The sequence below is a fragment of the Aulonocara sp. 'chitande type north' Nkhata Bay genome, linkage group LG5 (genome assembly GCF_057382095.1).
Source record: "Aulonocara sp. 'chitande type north' Nkhata Bay isolate Kocher_YH1m ecotype deep benthic linkage group LG5, A_spYH_male_GT1.1, whole genome shotgun sequence".
NCBI classification, from domain to species: Eukaryota; Metazoa; Chordata; class Actinopteri; order Cichliformes; family Cichlidae; genus Aulonocara; species Aulonocara sp. 'chitande type north' Nkhata Bay.
In genome coordinates, this window is record NC_141348.1 from 30,625,963 (window position 1) to 30,648,941 (window position 22,979).

At 41.9% G+C, this 22,979-nt stretch overlaps 4 protein-coding genes across 11 annotated transcripts in view; 2 read left to right on the plus strand and 2 right to left on the minus strand.

The window, feature by feature from the left end:
• The window catches only part of flnba (filamin B a), a 63,497-nt gene extending 55,397 nt beyond the window's left edge, over positions 1-8,100 (plus strand). For 4 of the 8 annotated variants that reach the window (XM_086292982.1, XM_086292984.1, XM_086292986.1 and 1 more), the window contains 14 exons: positions 133-261; positions 350-523; positions 790-948; positions 1,038-1,241; positions 1,357-1,509; positions 1,595-1,717; positions 3,027-3,293; positions 3,506-3,643; positions 3,733-3,848; positions 5,124-5,256; positions 5,432-5,608; positions 5,772-5,990; positions 6,218-6,424; positions 6,572-8,100. In XM_086292982.1, coding sequence (XP_086149108.1) covers positions 133-261; positions 350-523; positions 790-948; positions 1,038-1,241; positions 1,357-1,509; positions 1,595-1,717; positions 3,027-3,293; positions 3,506-3,643; positions 3,733-3,848; positions 5,124-5,256; positions 5,432-5,608; positions 5,772-5,990; positions 6,218-6,424; positions 6,572-6,759 — 2,387 coding nt within the window. In that variant the 3' untranslated portion in view covers positions 6,760-8,100. Of the gene's footprint in view, positions 1-132; positions 262-349; positions 524-789; positions 949-1,037; positions 1,242-1,356; positions 1,510-1,594; positions 1,718-2,151; positions 2,413-2,896; positions 2,909-3,026; positions 3,294-3,505; positions 3,644-3,732; positions 3,849-5,123; positions 5,257-5,431; positions 5,609-5,771; positions 5,991-6,217; positions 6,425-6,571 lie in introns of all 8 variants that reach the window. The other 4 variants (XM_086292981.1, XM_086292983.1, XM_086292985.1 and 1 more) reach the window with 2 other exon arrangements.
• Positions 8,101-9,330: 1,230 nt separating this feature from the next.
• LOC147330972 (E3 ubiquitin-protein ligase TRIM35-like) lies at positions 9,331-13,150 on the plus strand. The gene is made up of 4 exons (XM_086294263.1): positions 9,331-10,392; positions 11,557-11,701; positions 11,774-11,963; positions 12,039-13,150. The coding sequence occupies exons 1-4, from the start codon at positions 9,431-9,433 to the stop codon at positions 12,191-12,193; spliced, it is 1,452 nt and encodes a 483-aa protein (XP_086150389.1). The 5' UTR covers positions 9,331-9,430; the 3' UTR covers positions 12,194-13,150.
• Positions 13,151-15,061: 1,911 nt separating this feature from the next.
• On the minus strand, positions 15,062-17,628 carry LOC147330973 (E3 ubiquitin-protein ligase TRIM39-like). Its single transcript, XM_086294264.1, has 2 exons — positions 17,469-17,628; positions 15,062-17,350 (listed from the first exon to the last, which is right to left on the minus strand). The coding sequence occupies exon 2, from the start codon at positions 17,331-17,333 to the stop codon at positions 15,954-15,956; it is 1,380 nt and encodes a 459-aa protein (XP_086150390.1). The 5' UTR covers positions 17,334-17,350; positions 17,469-17,628; the 3' UTR covers positions 15,062-15,953.
• A 756-nt stretch (positions 17,629-18,384) lies between these two features.
• LOC147330974 (zinc-binding protein A33-like) lies at positions 18,385-21,205 on the minus strand. The gene is made up of 2 exons (XM_086292991.1): positions 21,094-21,205; positions 18,385-21,007 (listed from the first exon to the last, which is right to left on the minus strand). The coding sequence occupies exon 2, from the start codon at positions 20,988-20,990 to the stop codon at positions 19,488-19,490; it is 1,503 nt and encodes a 500-aa protein (XP_086149117.1). The 5' UTR covers positions 20,991-21,007; positions 21,094-21,205; the 3' UTR covers positions 18,385-19,487.
• Between the last annotated feature and the right edge of the window lie 1,774 nt (positions 21,206-22,979).

The following is a 22,979-nucleotide window of genomic DNA, read 5'->3' on the forward strand; positions in this document are numbered from 1 at the left end:
AGCACCATGATTAGAACCCTGAAGTTCTGAAGTGGCTGGTTGGGTTTACTGAGGGCTCATGAATTTCACAGTATTATTACTACTACTACTGCAAACTTAGTTTGCTGTAATTAGGTTCACTCTGTGTTGCAGAATCTCCCCTTCAGTTCTATGTGAATCACACCAGCAGTCCCAACGTCACAGCTTACGGTCCTGGTCTGAGTTATGGTGTCGCCAACAAGTTGGCTACCTTCACAGTCTTCACAGAGGACGCCTCTGAAGGTACGGGTTATACATTTTATTTTTCATTATTTAACAGTCTGTTTTGATTCAGTTCAGTCTCGCTGACCAAGCCCGTCTCTCTCTCCAGGAGGTCTGGACCTGGCTATCGAGGGTCCGTCCAAAGCAGAGATCAGCTGTGTGGACAACAAAGACGGGACCTGCACTGTCAGCTACCTGCCCACGCTGCCAGGAGACTACAACATCCTGGTCAAATACAATGACGAGCACATTGCTGGCAGCCCGTTCACTGCCAGGATTACCGGTCAGGCACCAATGCACAATATTAGTACTGTAAATTGTCTACCAGTGTAGCTTGTTAGCTCACTTGTTTAAAAAAAGTTGAGCTTGTTTAAACAAGTGATTATTTTGCTACTGATGTAGACATTAAATCAGATTTTTTTTTTTTAAACATTAAAGAAATGGGTTTTTACAGTTCTCGTCTCAATAATTTAGCCACTGTAGTCTACACTGGGTTTGCTATATTTTGTCATCTAACACTTTACCTTCTTACTTCTGTTCGTCTTTCAGAGGACAACCAGCGGCGCTCTCAGGTCAAACTGGGCTCGGCTGCAGATTTCTCTCTGGACATCAATGAGACGGACCTCAGCCTGCTCAGCGCCAGCATCAGGTCGCCCTCTGGACGTGACGAGCCCTGCTTGCTGAAGAGGATGGCCAACAACCACATCGGTAAGATCCACAAAGGCACATTTGAAACATGAGTACAACATTTACCGAAATTGCTCCTCTCACCTTCAACTCTTTTCTCCTCCTCACAGGTATCTCCTTCATCCCCCGGGAAGTGGGCGAGCACCAGGTCAGCATCCTGAAGAATGGTCGTCATGTCGCCAACAGTCCCATCACCATCATGGTCGTCCAGTCTGAGATTGGCGACGCCAGTCGAGTCAAAGCTCACGGTGACGGCCTCGTCCAGGGAACCACCTTCAGCAACTCGAGCTTTATAGTCGACACGCGGGAGGCAGGTCAGTGTCAGCCTGTTCTAAACAATGCATTTATTTTCTAATATAAACTCAAAATTCTTCCTTTGAAGCACTAATAATAATGACATCAATGCCAATGATGGCGATCTGTTTCCAGGTTATGGCGGTCTGGCTCTGTCCATTGAAGGTCCCAGTAAAGTAGACATCCAAACAGGGGACATGGAGGACGGGACCTGTAGAGTCACTTACTGTCCGACCGAACCTGGAAACTACATCGTCTCAATCCGCTTCGCTGAGGAGCACGTGCCAGGTAGAGAGGAGCAAAAGTAGCTGAAAAACAGTCTGTTCAGTGTTCTAATGAAGCGTGCAACTTAACGAACGTGTGGCGTCAACAGGAAGTCCGTTCACAGTGAGGGTGACGGGTGAGGGTCGTATTCGGGAGAGCATCACCAGACGACAGAAGGCGGCGTCTGTCGCCAGTGTCGGGAGTGTGTGCGACCTCAGCCTAAAGATACCAGGTACACAGACGTTTGGTGACTATGTTCATGATGTTGCGTGTGTGTAACACAAACTTCAGGAAAAATAGAACCAAATGGATTTTTTTTGTTTTGGGCCGTCTCTCTAAGTAGATCAGAGCTGCTCTCTGTCTGAAACTCCAGCTTTTCCCAGTTTTCCTCGCTGCTGCTCTGTAGTCTGTAGTCTCTTTGACATTTAACTTTTCTTATTTCCCTGTTCTATCATTCCCTTTCTATGAGAACTTTTCACTCATCTTATTTCCTGTCTGCCTTTTATCTTTCATCGATCTTTTACTTTTTTTCTTCTCTCTTGTCAATCATGTCTCTCCTTCTCCTCAGCTTCTCCTCGTTTCCTCCTCTACTGCCTTGTTCCCTTCTCCTACCCCTCAATCCTTTCCCTTCCTCTGTATGCTCTCTTCCTCATCTTTTTCCTCCAGTGAGCTGGTTCCTCCTCGTCCTGTCTCGGCAGCTCCTTTCTCACACCACCTACCGCTCCTACTGCTCTCTCTGGTGGTCTGGAAGATCCAGCGTTCCCATGACTCAATCCTCTGCTGCTACCCGGAATCAGAACCTGTCTCCTGGCTGTGTCCGGCTAGTCTCTGGCCTCTCCGGTCTGGTGCTGGCAGGGGGAGCCAGAGCAGTGAGGGGTGTTTGGGTTGTTGATGCCCCCTATTTGGGACGCAGTGCTAGGGTGGAGGGTGCGTTGTAAAACTAGCTTTAACTGCTTTATTTTTTTTAAGTGGGCATGAAAGATTCCACTTCATCTTTTATCAGTTTGTTTTGATACAGAGTAATTTTTCTGCATCACACACGCAACAAGGGAGTGCTTGGCTGCTCCTACCTACAGCAGCACCAATATAAGATTAGGGGAACTTTAGTTTTTATTTTTGTGTTATGATATTGATAAAGACAACTGGTTAAAGATGTATAAAAGCAACCCTTGTGACCCTCAAGGTAGGTGTTCTTGGGTAACTTGCACGGTTGCATTTGATCAGTAAGTTGTGAACTGGATGGTAAAGTTTGCACTGTGCAAGCAACCTCGCAGTTGTTCACTGTATGAAGGACCTTGTGTTACTTCTGATTATGTCTCTTGGAGGTCGTAGCACAGTTTAATTTGAGTTAAATTTCCTTAAACCTCCCTTTTCCTTTTCTCATTTGCCATGCCTGTCCTTACGGTCACAGCAACCGGTTCTGGTATGTTTCAGCTTTAATTTGATCTGAATAACAAATAAAATGACAAACTCATGAATGATCATGTGGTGAATCAGTCAACAAATGTAAATGTATAAATGTCTCCTTCCTCTCTTCTCAGCGATCGACATGCAGGACGTCACTGCTGAGGTCACCTCCCCCTCTGGAGCCAGTCAGCCAGCAGAGCTCGTGGCCACGGGTAACGACGCCTACTGTGTGCGCTTCGTGCCCACTGAGATGGGCGTGCACAGCGTGAGCGTCAAGTACAGGGGCGTGCACGTGCCAGGCAGCCCCTTCCAGTTCACTGTGGGGCCGCTGGGTGAGGGCGGGGCTGGCAAGGTGAGGGCCGGAGGTCCAGGACTGGAGGGAGCACTGGCAGGAGAGCCAGGTACGCACAGAACACCGGATCCAAAAGTCTGTCCATTAAATGTCAAAATTAAAGAAACTCATCCTGTTCCTCTGTGCCACAGGCAACACTGTTGTCAAAAAAAGGTTCACACAGTGCTACATTGGTTTTTACACAAGTACTTTTAAAATGTGGACTGATGGAGAAGGATCTGTGCCTTGTGAATTTTCAGTTTTCTTGTATCTTTTCACCAGCTGAATTCACAATCTGGACGAGAGAGGCAGGAGCTGGTGGTCTGTCGGTTGCCGTGGAGGGACCCAGCAGGGCTGAGATCTCCTTCGATGACCGCAAGGACGGATCCTGCGGCATTTCTTATGTCGCTCAGGAGCCTGGTAGATGATTCACACACGCTCACGCTTTACCTGCTGGCTGTTTGCTGATGTGTTAGACTGAGTTTCCTTCTTCCCGCCTCCTTTTCCAGGTGATTATGAGGTTTCGGTGAAGTTTAACGACCAGCACATACCCGACAGCCCCTACCTGGTTCCTGTTGTCGCTCCAGTGAACGACGCCCGTCGCCTCTCTGTTGCAGGTCTTCAGGTGAGGCACGAGGAGACACCTCCACACCCAGCCTGCCCTGCTTGATTAAAGGGTGCTGATGAGGCAGTTGCATAAAAATGTGACTTCATTACCAAAGCAAGGACTCGAATGGTTTGGGCTGTTAATCATTGATTTTAAATTGGATTCAAAGCGACATCTTAAACAGCCCGAGTCAGTCGATCCTCAACAGCTGCACAGATACTCAAGTTAAACTAAAGTTCTTTATGCAACTGCTCTCATGGATATGACCGCAGCCAGGCAAACGCATACAGTTTCCACTTTGACTAAAAAAAGGGTTCAGTCCGCTTTAGGTTCACTTGGTGTCTTGAGTGGGTTTACTCATTTTAGTTTAGCTCTTATTAATTGTTTGAAAGTGTTCAGTTTTTAGTATTTAATGTAATTATAATACAGGTGTGGGTTTGTCAGGTGTGGACTTTTAGATACTACAGTATAAACATGGTAATTGGGGTTTGAATGGCAGACATCCCAGCAAAGCTTCCAGATGCTTGTTGGGTTGAAGGACTTTATCATGTAGACGATGAAGAAATTTCTTTTATAAATTGAGTTTTATGTGCATTTTATCTTAAGGGTGGCCACTGTTTCACAGGTTTGTACTAGATTTATTATGTAATGTAAAGTAAAAAGCTCTTTCGAGTGGCTGAGTTTGGGTACCTGTGGTCAGGAAGTCGTCCGTGCAGTTTTGCCTGGCTCTGGTCATCCCTCGCTTTGTCTGGTGTGGAACTGTTGGTGTTTCTCTTGTGTTTCATTTAAAGGCTTTTAACAGTACAATCATCCGTTTCATCAGCTCCTGGGTGTCCCAGCTGCAGCAGACAGACTTCCTTGTGTCTTCTTAGAGACTGTAGTTTGTTTTTGTCTATCGCTTGAGACATTCTTCTGCTCTGTCTGCATTATTTATGTTTGTTCATTTCGGCTCTTGCAGTTCAGACAGAAGATAAAGATCTCGGTTCTTAATGAGAATAATGAATCACTGCTGTAAGACCAAGGAGATGGAAACACTTTAAACCAGAAAGTAGATCAGCTTTATGACATTTTTTCCTCATAATAAGACTAATCTACTGACAGTCTAACCCTTCTGAGTCTGTCTGCTGGAGTTGCACTAAGTGGAGCTCAGGTAAGAGTAGAGCAGAGGATATGCACTGAAGTTATTTGTCTTTAGCACTCTGATCTTCAAAAACCAGAGTGTGTGTGTTTTAAGATGTTTTTCCTGTTCGTCAAATGTCCGTCCTGTACACTGACTTTGTGCGAAACCGACAGGAGTCTGGTCTGAAGGTGAATCACCCAGCATCCTTTGCGGTGCGTCTAAATGGAGCCAAAGGCAAGATGGATGCCAAAGTCCACAGTCCCTCTGGAGCTCTGGAGAAGTGTGTCGTCACAGAGCTGGAAAGAGGTGTGTGTGTGTGTGCGTGCCTGTTTTTGTTGTTTTTTTTGTTTGTTTTTTGTTGTTGTTTATTTTTTTTAATTGTAAAGGTGATTTCCAGAGGATTTATGGAAACTTCAATAAGAACAAAGGCACATACTATGAAATCGCTGCAGCTAACAGACCCTTCTGTACTGTCTTCTAGACAAGTACGCTATCCGGTTCATCCCCAGGGAGAATGGCGTCCACACCATTGATGTCAAATTCAATGGCTCTCACATCCCGGGAAGTCCTTTCCAGGTCCGAGTCGGGGAACCAGGACAGACTGGAGAGCCTGGTTTGGTTTCAGCATACGGATCAGGACTGGAGAGAGGAACAACAGGTGAGTAACTGTTTTACCTGCTGCAGCCTTAAATTTTTCACTTCATAACTGCTGTGAGCCTGTTTAGAGCATAAAGTTGAGCAAAGTTCAGTGTGATTTATCCACTGCTCGGTTTTACCAGCTTGGAGTTGTTCAACAAAACATCACTTCTTAAATCTTGCAGGTACCCAGTCAGAGTTCATCATTAACAACACTAAGGCAGGCCCCGGGTCCTTGGCTGTGACCATCGAGGGCCCGTCAAAAGTAAAGATGGACTGTCAGGAGGTTCCCGAAGGCTACAAGGTGCAGTACACTCCCATGGCACCTGGAAACTACCTGATCAGCATTAAATACGGAGGCCCAAACCACATCACTGGGAGTCCCTTCAAGGCCAAAGTCACAGGTAAAATGCTGCTCTTAGTTAAAGCTGGTTACAAATGTTCCGTGATTCAGATTTGGATCACTTTTCAAGTTCATCCAAGCCCAAATTCTGGTTTTAAAGCAATATAAACTGCTGGATCGAAAACTGCAGACTTCACATAACCTCTCTGGCAGTGGTTCATAACAAGAAATGGCTGTTGAATCTGCCTGCACCACATGGTAAAGTTAAACTTTTTTCCTGCCTTTCAGGTCCTCGCCTTGTGAATGTAACAAACGCCAGCGAGACATCAACCCTGACACTGGATCCGGCAATTCGGGCATCCAGCAGCTTCACGCAGAGCGCCATGCCCAGGCTGGGTGACTCCGATGCCAGCAAGGTGGTGAGCCGAGGAGCTGGCCTGAGCAAGGGCTTTGTGGGCCAGAGGAGCAACTTCACTGTCGACTGCAGCAAAGCAGGTACGGAGGAACTGCGTGTAGAAGCCATCTTTTAAGAGAATAACTTAAGTATTTCCTTTCAGTGCACAGGTTAAAACTCACAAAGATGAAAAGTCACATATTTAAAGATTAATTTGCTATCATACATGTTCTTCTACCTCCTCCCAGGTAAGAACATGCTTTTGGTGGGTGTGCACGGCCCACAGGTCCCCTGTGATGAGGTGCTGGTCAAACACATGGGCAACCTGCAGTACAACGTCAGCTACGTGCTGAAGGAACGGGGCAACTACATCCTGGTGGTCAAGTGGGGTGAGGACCACATCCCGGGCTCCCCCTTCCACGTCGCCGTCCCCTGATGAGCCAAGAAACTTTCCGTCTCTCCTCCGGCACCATTTTGCATCCCCATTTGAGTTAAGACACATTAGCTGCACTACAAATAACTGTCCAGTGAACAAGCTGCTGAGCAACGTTTTCTCTGCTAACTTTGTTTTCAGCTCAAATCAGATGATTTTTGAGGATTTTCTGAAGCAACTCATTTACATTTTGAAATGTTTCTCCTTGATATAGAACAATGTCAGAATTTAAAAAAAAAACATTAGAGAAAATAAATGCACCACTGAGTAGAGACTTTGAACTCTTAGACACTTTTCTGGTAGTGAATCATTGAAGGGGAATGGTAGATGTACTCTAGTTTACTAGATTGAACTGACTGAAGGTTAAAAGATCTAAAATCTGTCGATTTTAAAACTGCCCTGCAATTTTCAATTGGCTCATTTTGCACTTGAATTTTTATCCTAGATTCGTGAATTAACGTTTGCTGGTTTTACACAGGTAGTTAATGCACCTGCACATCAGCTGGTATTGAACTGAATATGTTAAGTTTGAAGTGAAACGAGTAGATCCGAAGCTTTTAAATACCTATGTGCAAAAAGATATATGCATAACTGGAATTTCACCTTGACATGAGGTTTCCTATAGTTTAAATGCACGATGAAGAGAATATGCTACTGGTTTAGCTGGGAACCGGGCAGTTATCACCACGTCTGTGCAGAACCTTTCCTCAACAAAATTACTGAACCACTGTGATGGAAAAAAGAAAAGTGATCATCTCAAAAAAGGAGAACTGGATTTGTCTTTGAGTTGTTTTTTTTGTGTTGTCCGTGTCATTAATTTACTCCAAGACAAACTAAACTGTCAAACTGTACGCCAACTACTGATGTTTAATGTTTCTTGCGCCTAAACTAGCTGCCAGAGTCCCACGTGTACTAAAGGTTGCCATAACGAGTCAATGATTGTTTAAGATGCCTTCACACTACTGTTTCCTGCACTGTTCAACAGACTACTTGATTATGTGCTGGAGTTTAGATGTCCTCCTGTCTTCTCGCTTGTTTCTTCTTGTATTTTCATACGAGCAGATCTGACTCAGTTTTGATTGAAAACAGATCTAAGATGGAAAATTAAAGGCCAGAACTTTAGTTTTTGTGTAAATCTGAAAATCTACATGAATTTAATGTTGCCTTATCACTGCTACTTTTGATACTTAAGAGATGAAAGTTGTGGGGTTCTTTTGTTTTTTGTTTGTGGGTTTAAGGGGAAACTTCTCATTTTGTATTGGGGAATTGGTGTTTTAATGTGAAACTAAACCCTCAGATATGATGTACATTTGATAATTAAAATAAAGAACAGTTAGAATGTCAGAGTTAAGTGTTTCATTTCATTGATGTCATGTCTCCAGCTGTCTTCCAGTTTTATTGGATTGGCACACAATGCAAGTGGAAAGCTGCCTTTTATTTGACAGGCAGGAGTTTTTACAACTGTCTTTAGTGCCAAATGTTGGTGTGCCTCATTTTGTATAGCAGGATTATGGTGCCATGATTTGTGCTGGAGTGACCAGAGTGGGCAGGATTAGAAATGAATAGAGGAGCAAGAGAAAAATCTATTATTTACATTGGGTTTTAAGTTTAAATTTTATCGACGCACCTATTAATTCCTCATTGTAGCATAAATTCTCTGATTGTACTCTGTCAATATCCCATAATCCACTAATTTTTCATAAACGGGATCCTCTTTCCTCAATATGTCACATGCTGTCACAAAAAATAGCTGAAAAATATATTTTAGTATTTTTGGACCAATCACAAATTAAGTACGTACTTTAAAATATCCTTTCCACCCAGAGCTAAAGACATCCCTGCATAATGACCTTCATCTATCCAGTGCCATTTAAAGGTAAAGACTTAGTTTACAAGAAGCACATTATTGTACTTTAAAGGTAAGAGCAGAAAATCTCATTGTTTCGGGTATTATGGAAATTGCTTGGTGAGTGGTGTTTTTATTTCCCTCTTCTATTAAAAACCCATCTGTGCCTGTTGGAGCTAATGTTTGATGTGATAGTGGGGGGGCCTTAATATAAAAAATAAAGACCCACCCACCTTCACTTGATGGCAAAGGTAATTAACTATACACATTTCAGAAATCTTGGTTCTTTATTAGGAAATAATTGAAGCATGTTTCTGCCTTTATATTGTTTGACAATTTGTGTAACACATCTTATGCAGTGATTGTTGTTACTTACATGGCAACCACAGTTCTATTGTGCCTAAGGATCGTCTCAAACTGCTAAAGCAATATTTGTGGAAAAAAAATAACAGCTGTGTTAAAGGCATCATGAACAAGTTTGAAGCAAACGCACTGCCAGGAATGTCAAGTTTTAGTTTTCTAACTTTCTCCCACATTGGATGTACTATTAACGAGCTCTGATCAACTGACAGTACCTCGCAATCACTGTTAAACATTAAATAAGTGACACATTTACCATCTAAATATTTTTCGCAGTTGTTGGTTAACAAAACGCACCTTTGTTCTCGTTAAACTGCAATCTGTAGCTGGTTATCCAAACCAGAAATTTCTTCTTCCTCTGAGAAAAGCACAAGCAGTGCGAGAGAGAAGCTTCAGCTTAAAGACCGAAGACCGACACAGAGACGACGACAAGGAAAACCTGTGTTTTCAGCTTCTCTCTGAGAAAAGATGTCTTTCCAGTCCGAGGAGGATCTTTCCTGCCCCGTCTGCCATGATATCTTTAGGGATCCCATTTTCCTGTCATGCAGCCACAGCTTCTGCAAGATGTGTCTGAAGGACTGGTGGGCACAGAAGCTGGAACAGCAGTGCCCAGTCTGTAAGAATATATCTGAACAGAGTGACCCACCCTGTAACTTGGTCCTAAAGAACCACGCTGAGGCCTACTTGCAGGAGAGAGATCAGAGTGCTTCAGTGGAGTCTGAGGTTTTGTGCAGTCTGCACTTTGAGAAACTCAAACTCTTTTGTCTGGACCATCAGGAGCCAGCCTGTGTCATCTGTCGTGATTCGAGAGCACACGTCGACCACAAGTTCAAACCCATTGATGAGGCTGTGCAGGATCACAAGAAAGCGCTTCAGAAATCTCTGGAACCATTACAGGACAAACTGAAGGTCTTACAAAAAGTGCAAGAAAACTTTGATATAACACAGCAACGCATAAAATTCCAAGATCAACACACAGAGAAACAAATCAAGGAGCAGTTTAAGAAGTTTCACCAGTTTCTACACGAGGAAGAGAAGGTCAGGCTCACCGCTTTGAAGAAGGAAGAGCAAGAGAAGAGTCAGAAGATGAAGGAGAAGACTGCGGCTTTGAGCAGAGAGATGCCATCTCTTTTACAAACAATAGGAGCTGCAGAGGAAGTGCTGAGAGCTGAAGATGTCTCATTCCTGCAGAACTACAGCGCTACACTGAAAAGTGTCAAGCAGTATTCCTTAACGGATGATCCACCGCTGGTCTCAGAAGCTCTTATAGATATGGCTAAGCACCTGGGAAACCTGACTTACAACATCTGGAACAAGATGAAGGGGGTGGTTTTTTACGCTCCTGGGACTCCAAACGCTGGTCATCCAGAACGCTCCGTCTCCGAAGATCTGACCAGTGAGAGGCACCAGTCTCCTGACAAGCCAGAAAGGTATCCAATTTTTCTGTCTACAGGAATTCCCACTAAAGGGTGTGGTGGACTCCAGTAAGGTCAATATTCCTGAGAATACTAACAAAAAATCTACTGGGTTTGGGATTTAGGAGAAAAATACAAATGACTGATAGTGTTAGGATACTATTATTACCTGCTTTGATGACTTAATTCTCACTGGGTTTAATCTGATGTGGGCCATCTGATGATCTACGTTTTGGGCCTTTTTTAGTATTGGATGAAGTACATAGTCCTGTCTTTTCTTCTTTGTACATTTTATTTTGAGGTGGGTTAAAATTCACTTTCTTTTTTTTATTCAGCACCTTTCAAAATTAGACACAGTAAAAAGTTCAGCATCACAATCTTTTTGTGTGTGATAATGAATAACTAATTTAGAGGTTGTGCTTCTGATTTGTCTATTCAACGATCAAATGAAGGCGACAGTGCAAAGGTAAAACTCTCTTAACAGGAAGAACCTTCCTGCAGAACCAGGCTCAGGGAGGGGCAGCCATCTGGTGTGACTGGGTATGGGTAAGGGGAGGAAGACGGGACAAAAGACATGCTGTGGGAGAGAGCCAGAGATTAATAATAACTAATGATTAGATGTAGAGCGGGGTATAAACACAAGGTGAGTGAAGAAGAAACACGTAGACCTATTGGAGCGTAACTAAGGGAGGATTCAGGGTCACCTGATCACACCCTAACCATAAGCTTTGCCAAAAACAAAGTTTTATGCCCAATCTTAAAAGTAGAGAGGGTTTCTGTTTACCCAGTCCAATCTGAGAGCTGGCTCCACAGAGGTGGTGCCTGAAAGCTGAAGGGTCTGCCTCCAACTCTACTTATATTATTCTGGGAACAACAAGTAAGCCTGCGATGTGAGAGTAAAGTACTCTAATGGGGTGATATGGTACTATCAGGTCTTTAAGGTAAGATGAACACTGATTATTTGGGACCGTGTATGTGAGGAGATGGATTTTAAATAATATTCTGGATTTAAACGGACACCAGTAAAGAAATATCTCTTGCCAGTTGGCATAAACTGGTCAGATGGTTGTAGCTAAAATATCTGGGCATTTTCATATCTGGTTGCTGCTGTGGTTCATACTGTTGTGCCCTGAGAATCAGAGTCTGTGCTGATTGTCTCTGATCTTTCGGTCTCTTCAGGTTTTGGATTCTGTCCACTTACGATGCCAGCAAAGTACGAGCCAGCGGCCCTGGGCTGACTAGCAGTGTCTCTGCCACATTTCCCGCTGAGTTTAACATTGACGCTAAAGATGCTGGCCAGGGTGAACTGAGCGTGCTCGTCGTGGTCTGTATCAGACACACTTATATACATACGGTAAAACAGATATCACTTTAACTTCCATTCCTTCCTCTTCAGGACCAGGGTGGTAAAGATAAGCAGGCCAGCATCCATGACAACGGGGACGGTACATACCGGGTATCATACGTCCCCAACCGTGACGGCTGGTACACCATCATTATAAAATATGGAGGTGATGACATCCCAGCATCACCCTACAGAGTCCATGCCACATCAGCTGGTGCTGCCAGCATGTCCGCATTGAGTGGTATGTGACACAGTCTGACATCAAGCATCTCATCTTTTTACCAATTTGATTTATTTATAATGTGTCCTCCCCCAGGTCCTGACATGCATCCCACTTTGGCTTTTGGTGAGGAGATGTTTTTGTATCCCATTTCAGTGGCAGCACCGTTGGAAGAACACAGCCCTCATTTGTCGCACATTGTTGGGTTATATGGACTGCAGCAAGATCTGCAAAGTCCGCAATGGCCATGAAGCCCGCTAAAGCCAGAAGTGATTAACTGCTAAAGGGAATAGTCTGACTTTTACTTTAGAAAGACTTAAATTATTCCCATTAGTAACACAATTAAATCAATTAGCTAATGTAGTTATGAGACTAATCATTAAAGATTATATTGCTATATGAATGTTATTAAAAATGGGAAATGGTTGAATTTTTAAAAAATGATAATAACTTTATAAGGCATCTTTCTAAAGAAAGTTACAAGAGACAAAAGTAAAAGGAGATACAAATGAGTAATAAAGAGAATGAAAAATCAGCCAATTAAAGCTAATATAAAAAATAAATTACATTTAAAATGATCACTGAGACAAGATAATTTAAATAATTATGAAAGACAACAAATGCTCAAAGTGGAGGTGTGGAGGCACAGGAAAAGCCTGAAAGAGATACTGTTCCAAAGACAGGATTGTGGGATAGCAGAGCCTCGGCTGAGGACCTCAGGTTACGACCTGCTCGTACGATGTGAGGACATTTGAAATATACAGTGGCATGAGCCCAGATTGGACAGCAACATCAAATAAAATCTATTTTAGAAATTGATAGGTAGCCATTAATAAGTGTTGCTGTGAGTGTGTTGGACGCATCAGAACCAGTCATGATTATTCTGTCTTTTGCCCATTTAGCTGCAGGAAGTTCTATGGCATCCAGCGTTTAATTTATGGATACAGTACATTGAGTTTGGAAATGGTTCTAAAATTATCCAACAGAGTCTAGAGAGGGTATTTTCAAAAGAGGTTTTATGAGGTTTTTTTAAGTATTTAGCTACAATCTGTTAATTCTGTTGTTGTACATTTCATCCTACTTGTGCTCAAGCCTCTGTAATACAAACATGTCACGCTTGCCAAATGTTTTCTTGCATCTTGTTCTTTAAATATCGAATCCCAAATAAAGAAAATCTCTAAAGAAATCTCCTACAAAATGATCTTCATCCATCCAGTGCATTTTAGAGTTTAACATTTGATTTAGAGCAATGAATGTGTTTCCTGTGCAGTTTATGGAAAGATCATCACACTGCTTCACACTCACACACTGGTACTCTGGAAACACGTGTCTATGGGTGATGTTTGACAGATATTCATTAGTCCATCTCCTCCCGACTTCCTCTGACATACAGAACTCTGTGTCACGTTTTCCCAGCATGCAGATCTTTTGGGACAAATTTTCCTGGTTGAAGTGTGGGGTGGGGGGACAGAGGTAAACTGTTTGAGGTAATATGGCTCTAGGCCTCTGAAATCATCTGAAATCATGGAGGCAAGGTGGTAAGTGTATGGGTTTTTAAAAAAAATAAAATAAATGACATAACATTAATTACCTATAAAACTGTGTTTTATAGCAATCAGTAGATCTGCAGACATATATGAGATCAAGGAACAAACATTCAGACAGACTGAATATTTCACTGAGTTTACCATCTGGTACAGTACATTGTTTACCCCAACAAAATTTGTCCCTTGACAAATGACTCAATATTTGTAAGTCCTCTTTGAAGGCATCGTTTTGTGCTAGTTTAATAAGCACAAGGTCAGTTGTCAGTGTTCCTGTCATGGACATTTATGGGTTTTGCTGTTTTGTCTTTTTTGGCTAGTTGCTGAATTCCCTGGATTTGCTGCTGTATGCCATTGTGGAAATGTTTACGTTTGTCAGAATTTTTTTTCTCTTTCATTACTTTTGTTTGTGGTCCTTGTTTCATGGCCTGGGGTCAGTTTACCCACTGTTTTTTGAGTTTGTTTGGACCAAAATTAATACTGTAACCATAAAAAAAAATTAAACTATAAATATTTTCAAATATTATAACTAAGCAGATCCACTCAGAAAACAAACCAAAAATCAAACTGAATTAATTTTTTTTTGGATGGAATTCAAATAAAAGCCAATTAGAAAATACAAAACTGTAATAACTCTGCTGAGAACAAAGTTCTTCAAATATCCACTTCCACCCAAAACAAGGATACAACAAAATCATGAATGTTTTCCATCCTTCACGTGCATTTTGAAGATTAAGATTTGGGTTTGAGAACAGTGAAGTGATACTAAAAAAGGAGAACATCTCTTGTTTCATGCTGTCATACCTAGCTTTTGTGGAAATGGTTCACTAAGTGGTTAACCCGTGGAAGTGTCTTTGCTGATGAATGATTGCAATCCGACCGAGCGTGGCATGATCGGCGACATGGCCGTCTCCTGTGATTTATAAAAGACTTAGAATAGCAGGTTTAAGTTTCCCATGCCTGGTGACAGGCACCAGAATGACTCCATCAATCATTCCAGTATTTTTAACTATGTTTCACATGTTAGCGAGAACATGGGGCGATCGTGGCTCAAGAGTTGGGAGTTCGCCTTGTAATCGGAAGGTTGTCGGTTCGAGCCCCGGCTTGGACAGTCTCGGTCGTTGTGTCCTTGGGCGAGACACTTCACCCGTTGCCTACTGGTGGTGGTCAGAGGGCCCGGTGGCACCAGTGTCCGGCAGCCTCGCCTCTGTCAGTGCGCCCCAGGGTGGCTGTGGCTACAATGTAGCTTGCCATCATCAATGTGTGTGTGATTGGGTAGATGACTGGTTGTGTAAAGCGCTTTGGGGTCCTTAGGGACTAGTAAAGCGCTATACAAATACAGGCCATTTACCATTTATCATAGGGAAAATTAACATTAAATTACCAACCAATCAGCACATTAAAGATAACAGTGATAACACAAACCTCTGGTCCTGTAGTCACGGAGATGTGATTTGATGTTACTGGATGGAACAGAATAACTAACTTGAAGAAAACTAAATAAAATATCCAGCTAATTTTTTCAGGTTTAGTCCCACTTAATCCAGTTTGTCAACAAAACCAACCGAGCAGGTATTGGTGCAAATGTTTATTGAGAATAGGATGTCTACATGATAACTTGTGTTATAAAACCTATTACATCATCAGTTTTCCCCTGATAAATCATCCATATTACAGTGCAGGAAACCAAAACAAATACAAGCTGCACTCAAATGACAACACCTGGAACTAACAGGAACTGAAATAGAAAGAAACATTCAGAAGGAAATGAAAACGAAATGCATTGTTGGGAAAACATTTCAACATAAGAGAAATAAAGAGCTGACTCGCTATAGTGTAAAGTATTTTAGTAGCCACATATTGGATAACTGAATTCAAACATAAAAACAGACAGACCTCATACATTTAGTAGATAACATATCTGTTGACCTCCTAAAATGAAAACTGTTTAACTGGAGCAATCCACATAAATGCCAGATAATCTGTTACTTACACAAACACATCATTTTATACATTCAAGCATTAAAGCTGAGATTATCACTTCTCTTTTGTATGATTACCAAAGTGTCTCATAAACAACACAAAAGAAGGATTCATCATATTGGACTGAAATTCAATTTCAGTTGAGACTCGTTACAATCAGTCGCCCCAAGGTTTTTTAGGTTGTAACAGTTGGTATCACAGAATTTAAAAGCCACCTTACATATGGTTATAAAGCTATAAAACACCGTCCTCTGAAAAGGATTTGTACCCCAAATCTATATAAACAAACTGCCCCATTAGACTAAGCTGAATCATTTCTCTACAGTTAAATAGTATTAATATGAGATAAATGTGTCATAACTGTGAAGTGTATTTATTTATTTTAAACAAGGATAGTTTTATCATGTGAGCTCTCTAACTAGTTGTCATGCAATTTGTGTGTTTATTTCCACCACTTCTGGCTTCATGGCTATAAACTACCACTCTACTTCACTGATGCGGGCAACATCTTCAGTGGGATTTTACTCAGATTACTTACGTATGGAAACATCTTCTCAGTGAAAGTGTGTGTGAAGGTGTGTATTTGTGTTTTGGTGTCAGGATCAGAGAATGACACCTTCCCCCTGTTCCAGTCCAGCTGAACTCTGACCTTCTTGACCGCCTTTAAAAAAAGAACGATGGAAGACTCTGGCAGGGAGCGCACGGTGTATTCACCTTTATAAAACCCTAGCCTCCATAATCCAGATTGCGGCGCTCCCTTCCTTTTGACAGACTCTGCTAACACACCGACTTTCCAGTCTGTGCTGTTTCCAACTTCAACATCCCAGCTGTGAGTGCCTGAATAAAAGCCCTCGGAGGCCATAGCAATCGGGTAGAAGTCAAACCTCTCTGGATTGTCGGGAAGCTGCCGTTTCTCACTGACGCTCACACCGGTCAGATCTTCAGAGATGAGGAGATTTGGCTGGGCAGAGTTTGGGTCCAGAATCACAGGAGAGTAGGAGACCATCTTCTTCATCTTGTTCCAGATGTTGTAACCCAGGTTGCCCAGGTGTTTGGCCACATCTATCAGAGCTTCTGAGACCAGCTGTGGGTCATCCAGCTGGGGGTACAGCTGGACCATGTTCATTGTACCCTTGTAGTCCTGCAGAAAAGCGATGTTTTCAGCTTTCAGCTCCTCCTCTGCAGCTCTGATTGTGGCCGAAAGAGCTGCCATCTCTCTGCTCAGAGCAGCAATCTTCTCCTTCATCTGCTGACTCTTCTCTTGCTCTTCTATATTCAGAACAGCCAGCCTGGTCTTCTCTTCCTCATCTAGAAACATGCGAAACTTCTTAAACTGCTCCTTGATCTGCTTCTCTGTTTGTTGAGCCTGGGTCTTAATGTGTTGCTCTGTTATATCAAAGTTTCCCTTCGCTTTTTGTAAGACCTTCAGTTTGTCCTGTAATGGTTTTAGGGATTTCTGAAGCTCTTCCTTGTGATCCTGCGCGGCCTCATCGATGGGCCAGAACTTGTGGTCGACGTGTGCTCTCGAATCACGACAGATGACACAGGCTGGCTCCTGATGGTCCAGACAAAAGAGTTTGAGTTTCTCAAAGTGCAGACAGCACAAAACCTCAGACCCTGCCGAAGCGCTCTGATTTTTCTTTTTTAAGTAGGCCTCAGCGAGGTTCTTTAGGACCAAGTTACAGGGTGGGTCACTCTGCTCTGACATTTTCTTACAGACTGGGCACTGCTGTTCCAGCTTCTGTGCCCAGCAGTTCTTCAAACAAGTCTTGCAGAAGCTGTGGCTGCATGACAGGAAAACAGGATCCCTAAAGATGTTATGGCAGACGGGACAGGAAAGATCCTCCTCGGACTGGAAAGACATCTTTTCTCAGAGAGAAGCTGAAAATGCACCGAACAGAATTGTATAACAGGAAGGCGGCCAGGTTTACTTTCACTTTTGGTTTGTGTTATAAACATAATATTTCGTCTCCTTAGAAGGGAACAAATGAACTCTTACCTTAACTATACTAGTTTCGCCTTGTTTTCCTTTCTCTGTTTTGATTTTAACCTTGAGATAAATTTCTCACCCAGACAACGCTTTTGTTTTTCTCAGAGGAAGAACGCCCAGGCTTCCTTTTTTGTTTTGTTTTTTTACCCATAGCTGAAAGAGCGTAGTCAGGTGGGCGGAGACAAAGGTGTGACCTGTTTTAAAGTGCTCCTAAACTATTCCCATTTTAAAGCTTTTTCAGCAGTACAGTAGTTCAGACATGGAAACAGACAAAAAATAAACTCAACAATAACAACAGCTGTCTTATTAAATTAAAGATTGTGGAGGTATGTAAAGACTACAGGAGAGGCCTCAATATGTCTCACTCCAACTTTATTAACGGCTTCACTAGAACTCCGTATACAAAAAGCGCCAAACCTCCACCCCATCACTTCCCTTAACCTTGGGTGTGAGTGGAGCCACCTGGTGGTCCGACCCCCCACCCCAAACACACGTGAACGAGGCTGGTGTAGGCGGGCAGGACAGGCAGTCGGTTGGAGGGTGCTCCGCGGGAAAACCAGAGTCCATTCACCCCGTGGCAGGAGGGCGGCCAGAAGAAGAAAAGGATGAGGAGGGGCTCTAACTGATAATGAACATAACTACAGGCTTGGAGGTCCTAAAAGTCAGGTATAAAAGGAACGGTTTGGGGGTTTAGAACACATTTTGTGTAATTATAACAATGTGATTTATGACCCTGTTACACAGACATTCAGTGTAATACAATCAATTCACTGATCTTAATGTTCTCAGGTAGGATGGCTCAAAATACTTGTAACAATCAGAGTAACAAAATGAGTATTAAAACAAGAAAAAAGAAGAAAAACCAACAAAAATGTTTTAATTATTCAGCTGTGAGGTCATTTTTTAATAAAAGAGATTTGTTGCATATTTAGTCTTTTAGGGACTCATCATGTGAACATGATTCATACTTTCAGCTTTTTGAATAAAAGACAGTTTTATTTTCTGTTGCAGCCCCAAATGTAATATTATCAGACAAGATTACTTTGTACTTTGAAAGTCTGTATGGATTTATTTACACATTTCAACTAAATGTTGAATTTGGGGGTTTTACCTTAAGAGCTAAAAAAGATCATTTTTTGACATTTGAAACATTTACATCTTCAAAAACTCTGAGGCCAAATGTACAACACTGAATTGTTTACACCGAGTCAAACCTGCTTCATCAAAGGGGTTCAGTGTTCCTTTGGGTCAAAGGGTCCACTGATTTATCCGTGTTCACCTCTTTAAGTTCACTTTGTGTTTGTCTCCACCTAGTGGTCGATGAGAATTACTGCAAATCAGTTCAATCATTTACCTTCTACCAGACAAAAGCTCTTCTCAATACTCAGTTAAAATGCAACAGAGTAACCAGAGAAAAAATGAATTCAAAATGAAATATATTTACCGTTTAGAAGATAACAAACAGCTGCAAATATTGTTAGTTTGATAAAAAATAGTCTACTTCATGTGTTGCAGCCAGTGTTTTTGACAGTCACAACCTCATAATACAACCTTTTGTTTGTACTTATAGTGTCTAAGTGATCTGTCTCTGTATGACACTAAGGTGTTATACAAGTTTGTGTATGCACCATAAAATAGGGCTGTGTAATCCTGTGTTCCTTTTTATTCTGTTGTACTTACCTTTCTTTATCGCTGTGGCCACTTTCACTGACAGCTGCAGCCAATCCCTCTGTGCTTGACTAATTGAACTGGACCTAACTACTCTGTGCTCTTAGTGCCTTTTTAGCATTTTAATAGAATTAGCTATCAGATCATTTTCAGTGCAGAACAAAATATCATTTGTTTTATGGATTTTATGGTCCAATTTTGTTGAGCTAGTATTTCTTTTTAGTTTGTTGTTTATCAGCTTTAATTAGCAGGAAAGAACTGCTTTGCGCAGTTTTTGCAGTTTGCAACCAACCTAGTATTTTATAGGTTTTAGGGTTTTTTTTACACTTGAAGGGAAAACATTGGTATGTGGCTATAGTGTCAGTCATCATCATCATCATCATCATCATCAACATCATGAATAACATCATCGTCGTCATCAAGAATGCCATTAACTGTTTCACCACCTTGATCGTGATCTCCTTCACTATCAGAGTCTGCACTGTCATGAGACACTCGTGGTAATATCTTCAATGGCAGTTCGTTCTTGGTGTAAACAAATGGAAAAAGTTTCTGAGTGAAAGTGTGTGTGAAGGTGTAAATGTTGATGTCAGGATCAGAGAATGACAGCTTCCCGCTTTTCCAGTCCAGGCAAACTCGGATCCTCTGGAGCTTTTTCTTTGGATGAAAGGAGGACGAATCTAGTGGGGAACGTATGAAATAACTACCCTTACTGAACCACACAGCCCACAATCGACACTTAAAGTCTGTTTGTCCCTTTCTTTTAGTTGATTCTTCAGCCACACCAACTAGCCAGTTTGGACTGTCTCCAACTTCAACATCCCAGCTGTGAGTCCCTGAGTCGAAACACTCTGAGCCCAGGACGATCGGATAGCCATCAAACCTCTCTGGATTGTCAGGAAGCTGCTGCCTCTCTCCAAGGCTCACACTGGTCAGATCTTCAGATATGGAGAGGTGTGATTCAGCTGTGTTTGGATCCAGGATCACAGGGGAGTAGGAGACCATTTTCTTCATCTTGTTCCAGACGTTGTAGGTCAGGTTGCCCAGGTGTTTGGCCACATCTATCAGAGCTCCTGACACCAGCTGTGGATCATCCAGCTGGGGGCACTGCTGGACTCTGCTCACTGCAGCCTTGTAGTTCTGCAGGAAAGCAATGTCTCGTGCTCTCAGCTCCTCCTCTGTGGCTCTGATTGTTTCTGAGAGACTTGCTATCTCTCTGCTCAGAGCTGCAATCATTTCACTCATACTCGCACTCTTCTCCTCCTCTTCCTCTCTCAGAGCAGTGATCCTGGCCTCCTCTTCCTCTTGCAGAAACTGGTGAAGCTTCTTAAACTGCTCCTTGATCTGCCTCTTTGCGTGAAAGGCCTGAACCTTAATGTGTTCTGCTGTTTGAACAAAGTTTCCTTTAACTCGTTCAAAGGCCTTCAGTTTGTCCTGTAAGGGTTTCAGTGAGATCTGGAGCTCCTTTCTGTGATCCTGCGCAGCCTCATCGATGGGTCTGAATCTGTGGTTGCTGTGAGTTTTTGAGTCTCTGCAGATGAGACACGCTGGCTCCTGATGGTCCAGACAGAAGAGTTTGAGTTTCTCCGAGTGCAGACCGCAGAGCGACTCGGACTCTGCTGAAGAACTCTGATTTGTCTCCAGCAAGAAGTTCTCACACAGGTTCTTTAACACCAAGTTACAGGGTGGGTTTTTCTTTTTAGATGCACTCTTACAAACAGGACACTGGCGTATTTCTTTCTTTCTCCACCATCTTTTCAGGCAGTTTCTACAAAAGCTGTGGCTGCACGACAGAACAACAGGGTCTCTGAATATGTCTCGACAAACGGGGCAGGACAGCTCTTCTTGGATTCCAGACGACATTTTATCTGTGACTGACGCTGTTAACAAACCACACAAACAGGAAGTTAGAAACTTACTAATCTATAGAAGGTACTTCCACATTTTTAGGGCTCTAAAAACTCACGTAAACGAGGTGAAGTAATCCCAAATCTCTTCTCCTTCTGTGGGTTTTGTCTTCTGGTGAATAATATTGAATTTTTTTTTACAGTTTGAAGTTTCCCCTCAGTTGAAAAAGATCTGCTTCCTCTTTTTAGTAACGTAAGTCAGGAAACACGTGGAGCGCGCTCATACGTCAGAGGTGCTACATCACTTTAAATTTGTTTATAGTATTGAAGATATCAGTTAAAGAGACAGCATCATCTTCCGTGGATTATTTTAGCCTCTATCCACCAAGATGAGTTCATATAATGTATCATGATTTTTTTTTTTGCCTCTGTGCACCACGAAATTTTTTTTTTCAATCAGTATGTGATTGAAGTCCAGATTTTCAAATTTAACTCAATGAAGTTAATGAAAAAAAGTCTTTGTGTAGGAATTACATAGATTTTTATACAAAGACCCCCATTTCACAAGCTCAAAATATAATTAGACAAACCAACGCCTTGAACATGGGCTGCTTTTGAAACAGCTCTTGTTGTCAGTGACTGTCAGAAGTCTATAACTGCTTTTCCGCAACTGCGCAATCTCTTTTACATTTCCGGCCTTCTTCTTCTTGAGTGTAACCAGTGGTTTGCGCCTTGATGTAAACCCTCCTCTACATTCATGAAGGTATTTATAGATTGTGAAGTTTGTTTTTCTTAACCATGGAAAAAATTATGTGATCATCTTCTGCAGTTGTCCTCAGGCCTTTTCATGTTGCTGTGCTTGCCAGTGCAATCATATTGAGAGTTTGAGCAAACAGCTAACAACACACTTTCAAGACTCTTTAATTTTGTAGCATCTTCAACTTAAAAAAAAACTAACTTGAGACTTGAGTCAGTGTGAAGTGGCATCATATGTCTCTAAAAGTAGAATTTTTAGGTATCTGTACTTTATCTTAGTTTTTATTTTTCTGACAACTTTTTAATTTTATCAGTGACACATGATAAACTGTAGATTTAAATTTTACATGTAATGTCATAATTTTAATTACTTATTGGATTTTATATGTGTTATGATAAATTATGTATTTTCATTTTGTGAAATCTCCAGCAAAATAAACAAAGCTATACAAACTTAGTTTATTCAAATACTGGGTAGTTTTGTCCAAAATAAACAGGTTAGTTTGCAGTACTGTGGCGAATTCACAGTAAAGCACTGTGTTGGACTGATGCAAGGTGGTTGTGGTGCTCATGGTTTCATTTAGATTTAGGTTACATCAAGTGTAGCAAATTGCATTTAGGTTGACGATGCTTGGACTAATTAGCTAAATTTCATCTCTATACCAACTGTATACTGTCTAGCATAAAGATAGTGTAAACAGTGTAGGGGATGGACGTCAGTCAAGACAGCAGGTCAGCTGATCGCTGCATGTACACTAAGAAAATCTACCAAAGCTCACAGTAGAAAATTACTGTGAGTTGTGATTGTTTTCCGTGTGCTGAGCAACTAAACTGTTTCGATCATTACCTGCTAAATCCCACTGTAACTCCCGATTGTACTAATTTTCCTGTTTAGGTGTGGAGGTGAATTCACCATCTACAATGTAAGGAACAGAAAATTGTTATTTTTTAAAACTCTCTTTCACTTCATGTGTCCTACATAACAGATTCAAGCTTTCATGAGAATTAGAATTTAGACTGGAGTAGCATTTGCGTCCTCATGTACTAATATTGTTTTATATTATATTAATATAGTGCATGGTTCAGTTATCTTTTACAAGAATGGTTAGCAGAATTGTCCTTCAAAGAAGTACTTTTTTCTTTCCTGCGAGTACATTTCAGAGCCTGTATTTCACTTTTACTTGAGAAAAACAGCTGCTACAGTATTTCAGCTGTTACTAGAGTATTTATAAACACAGGTACTTGTACT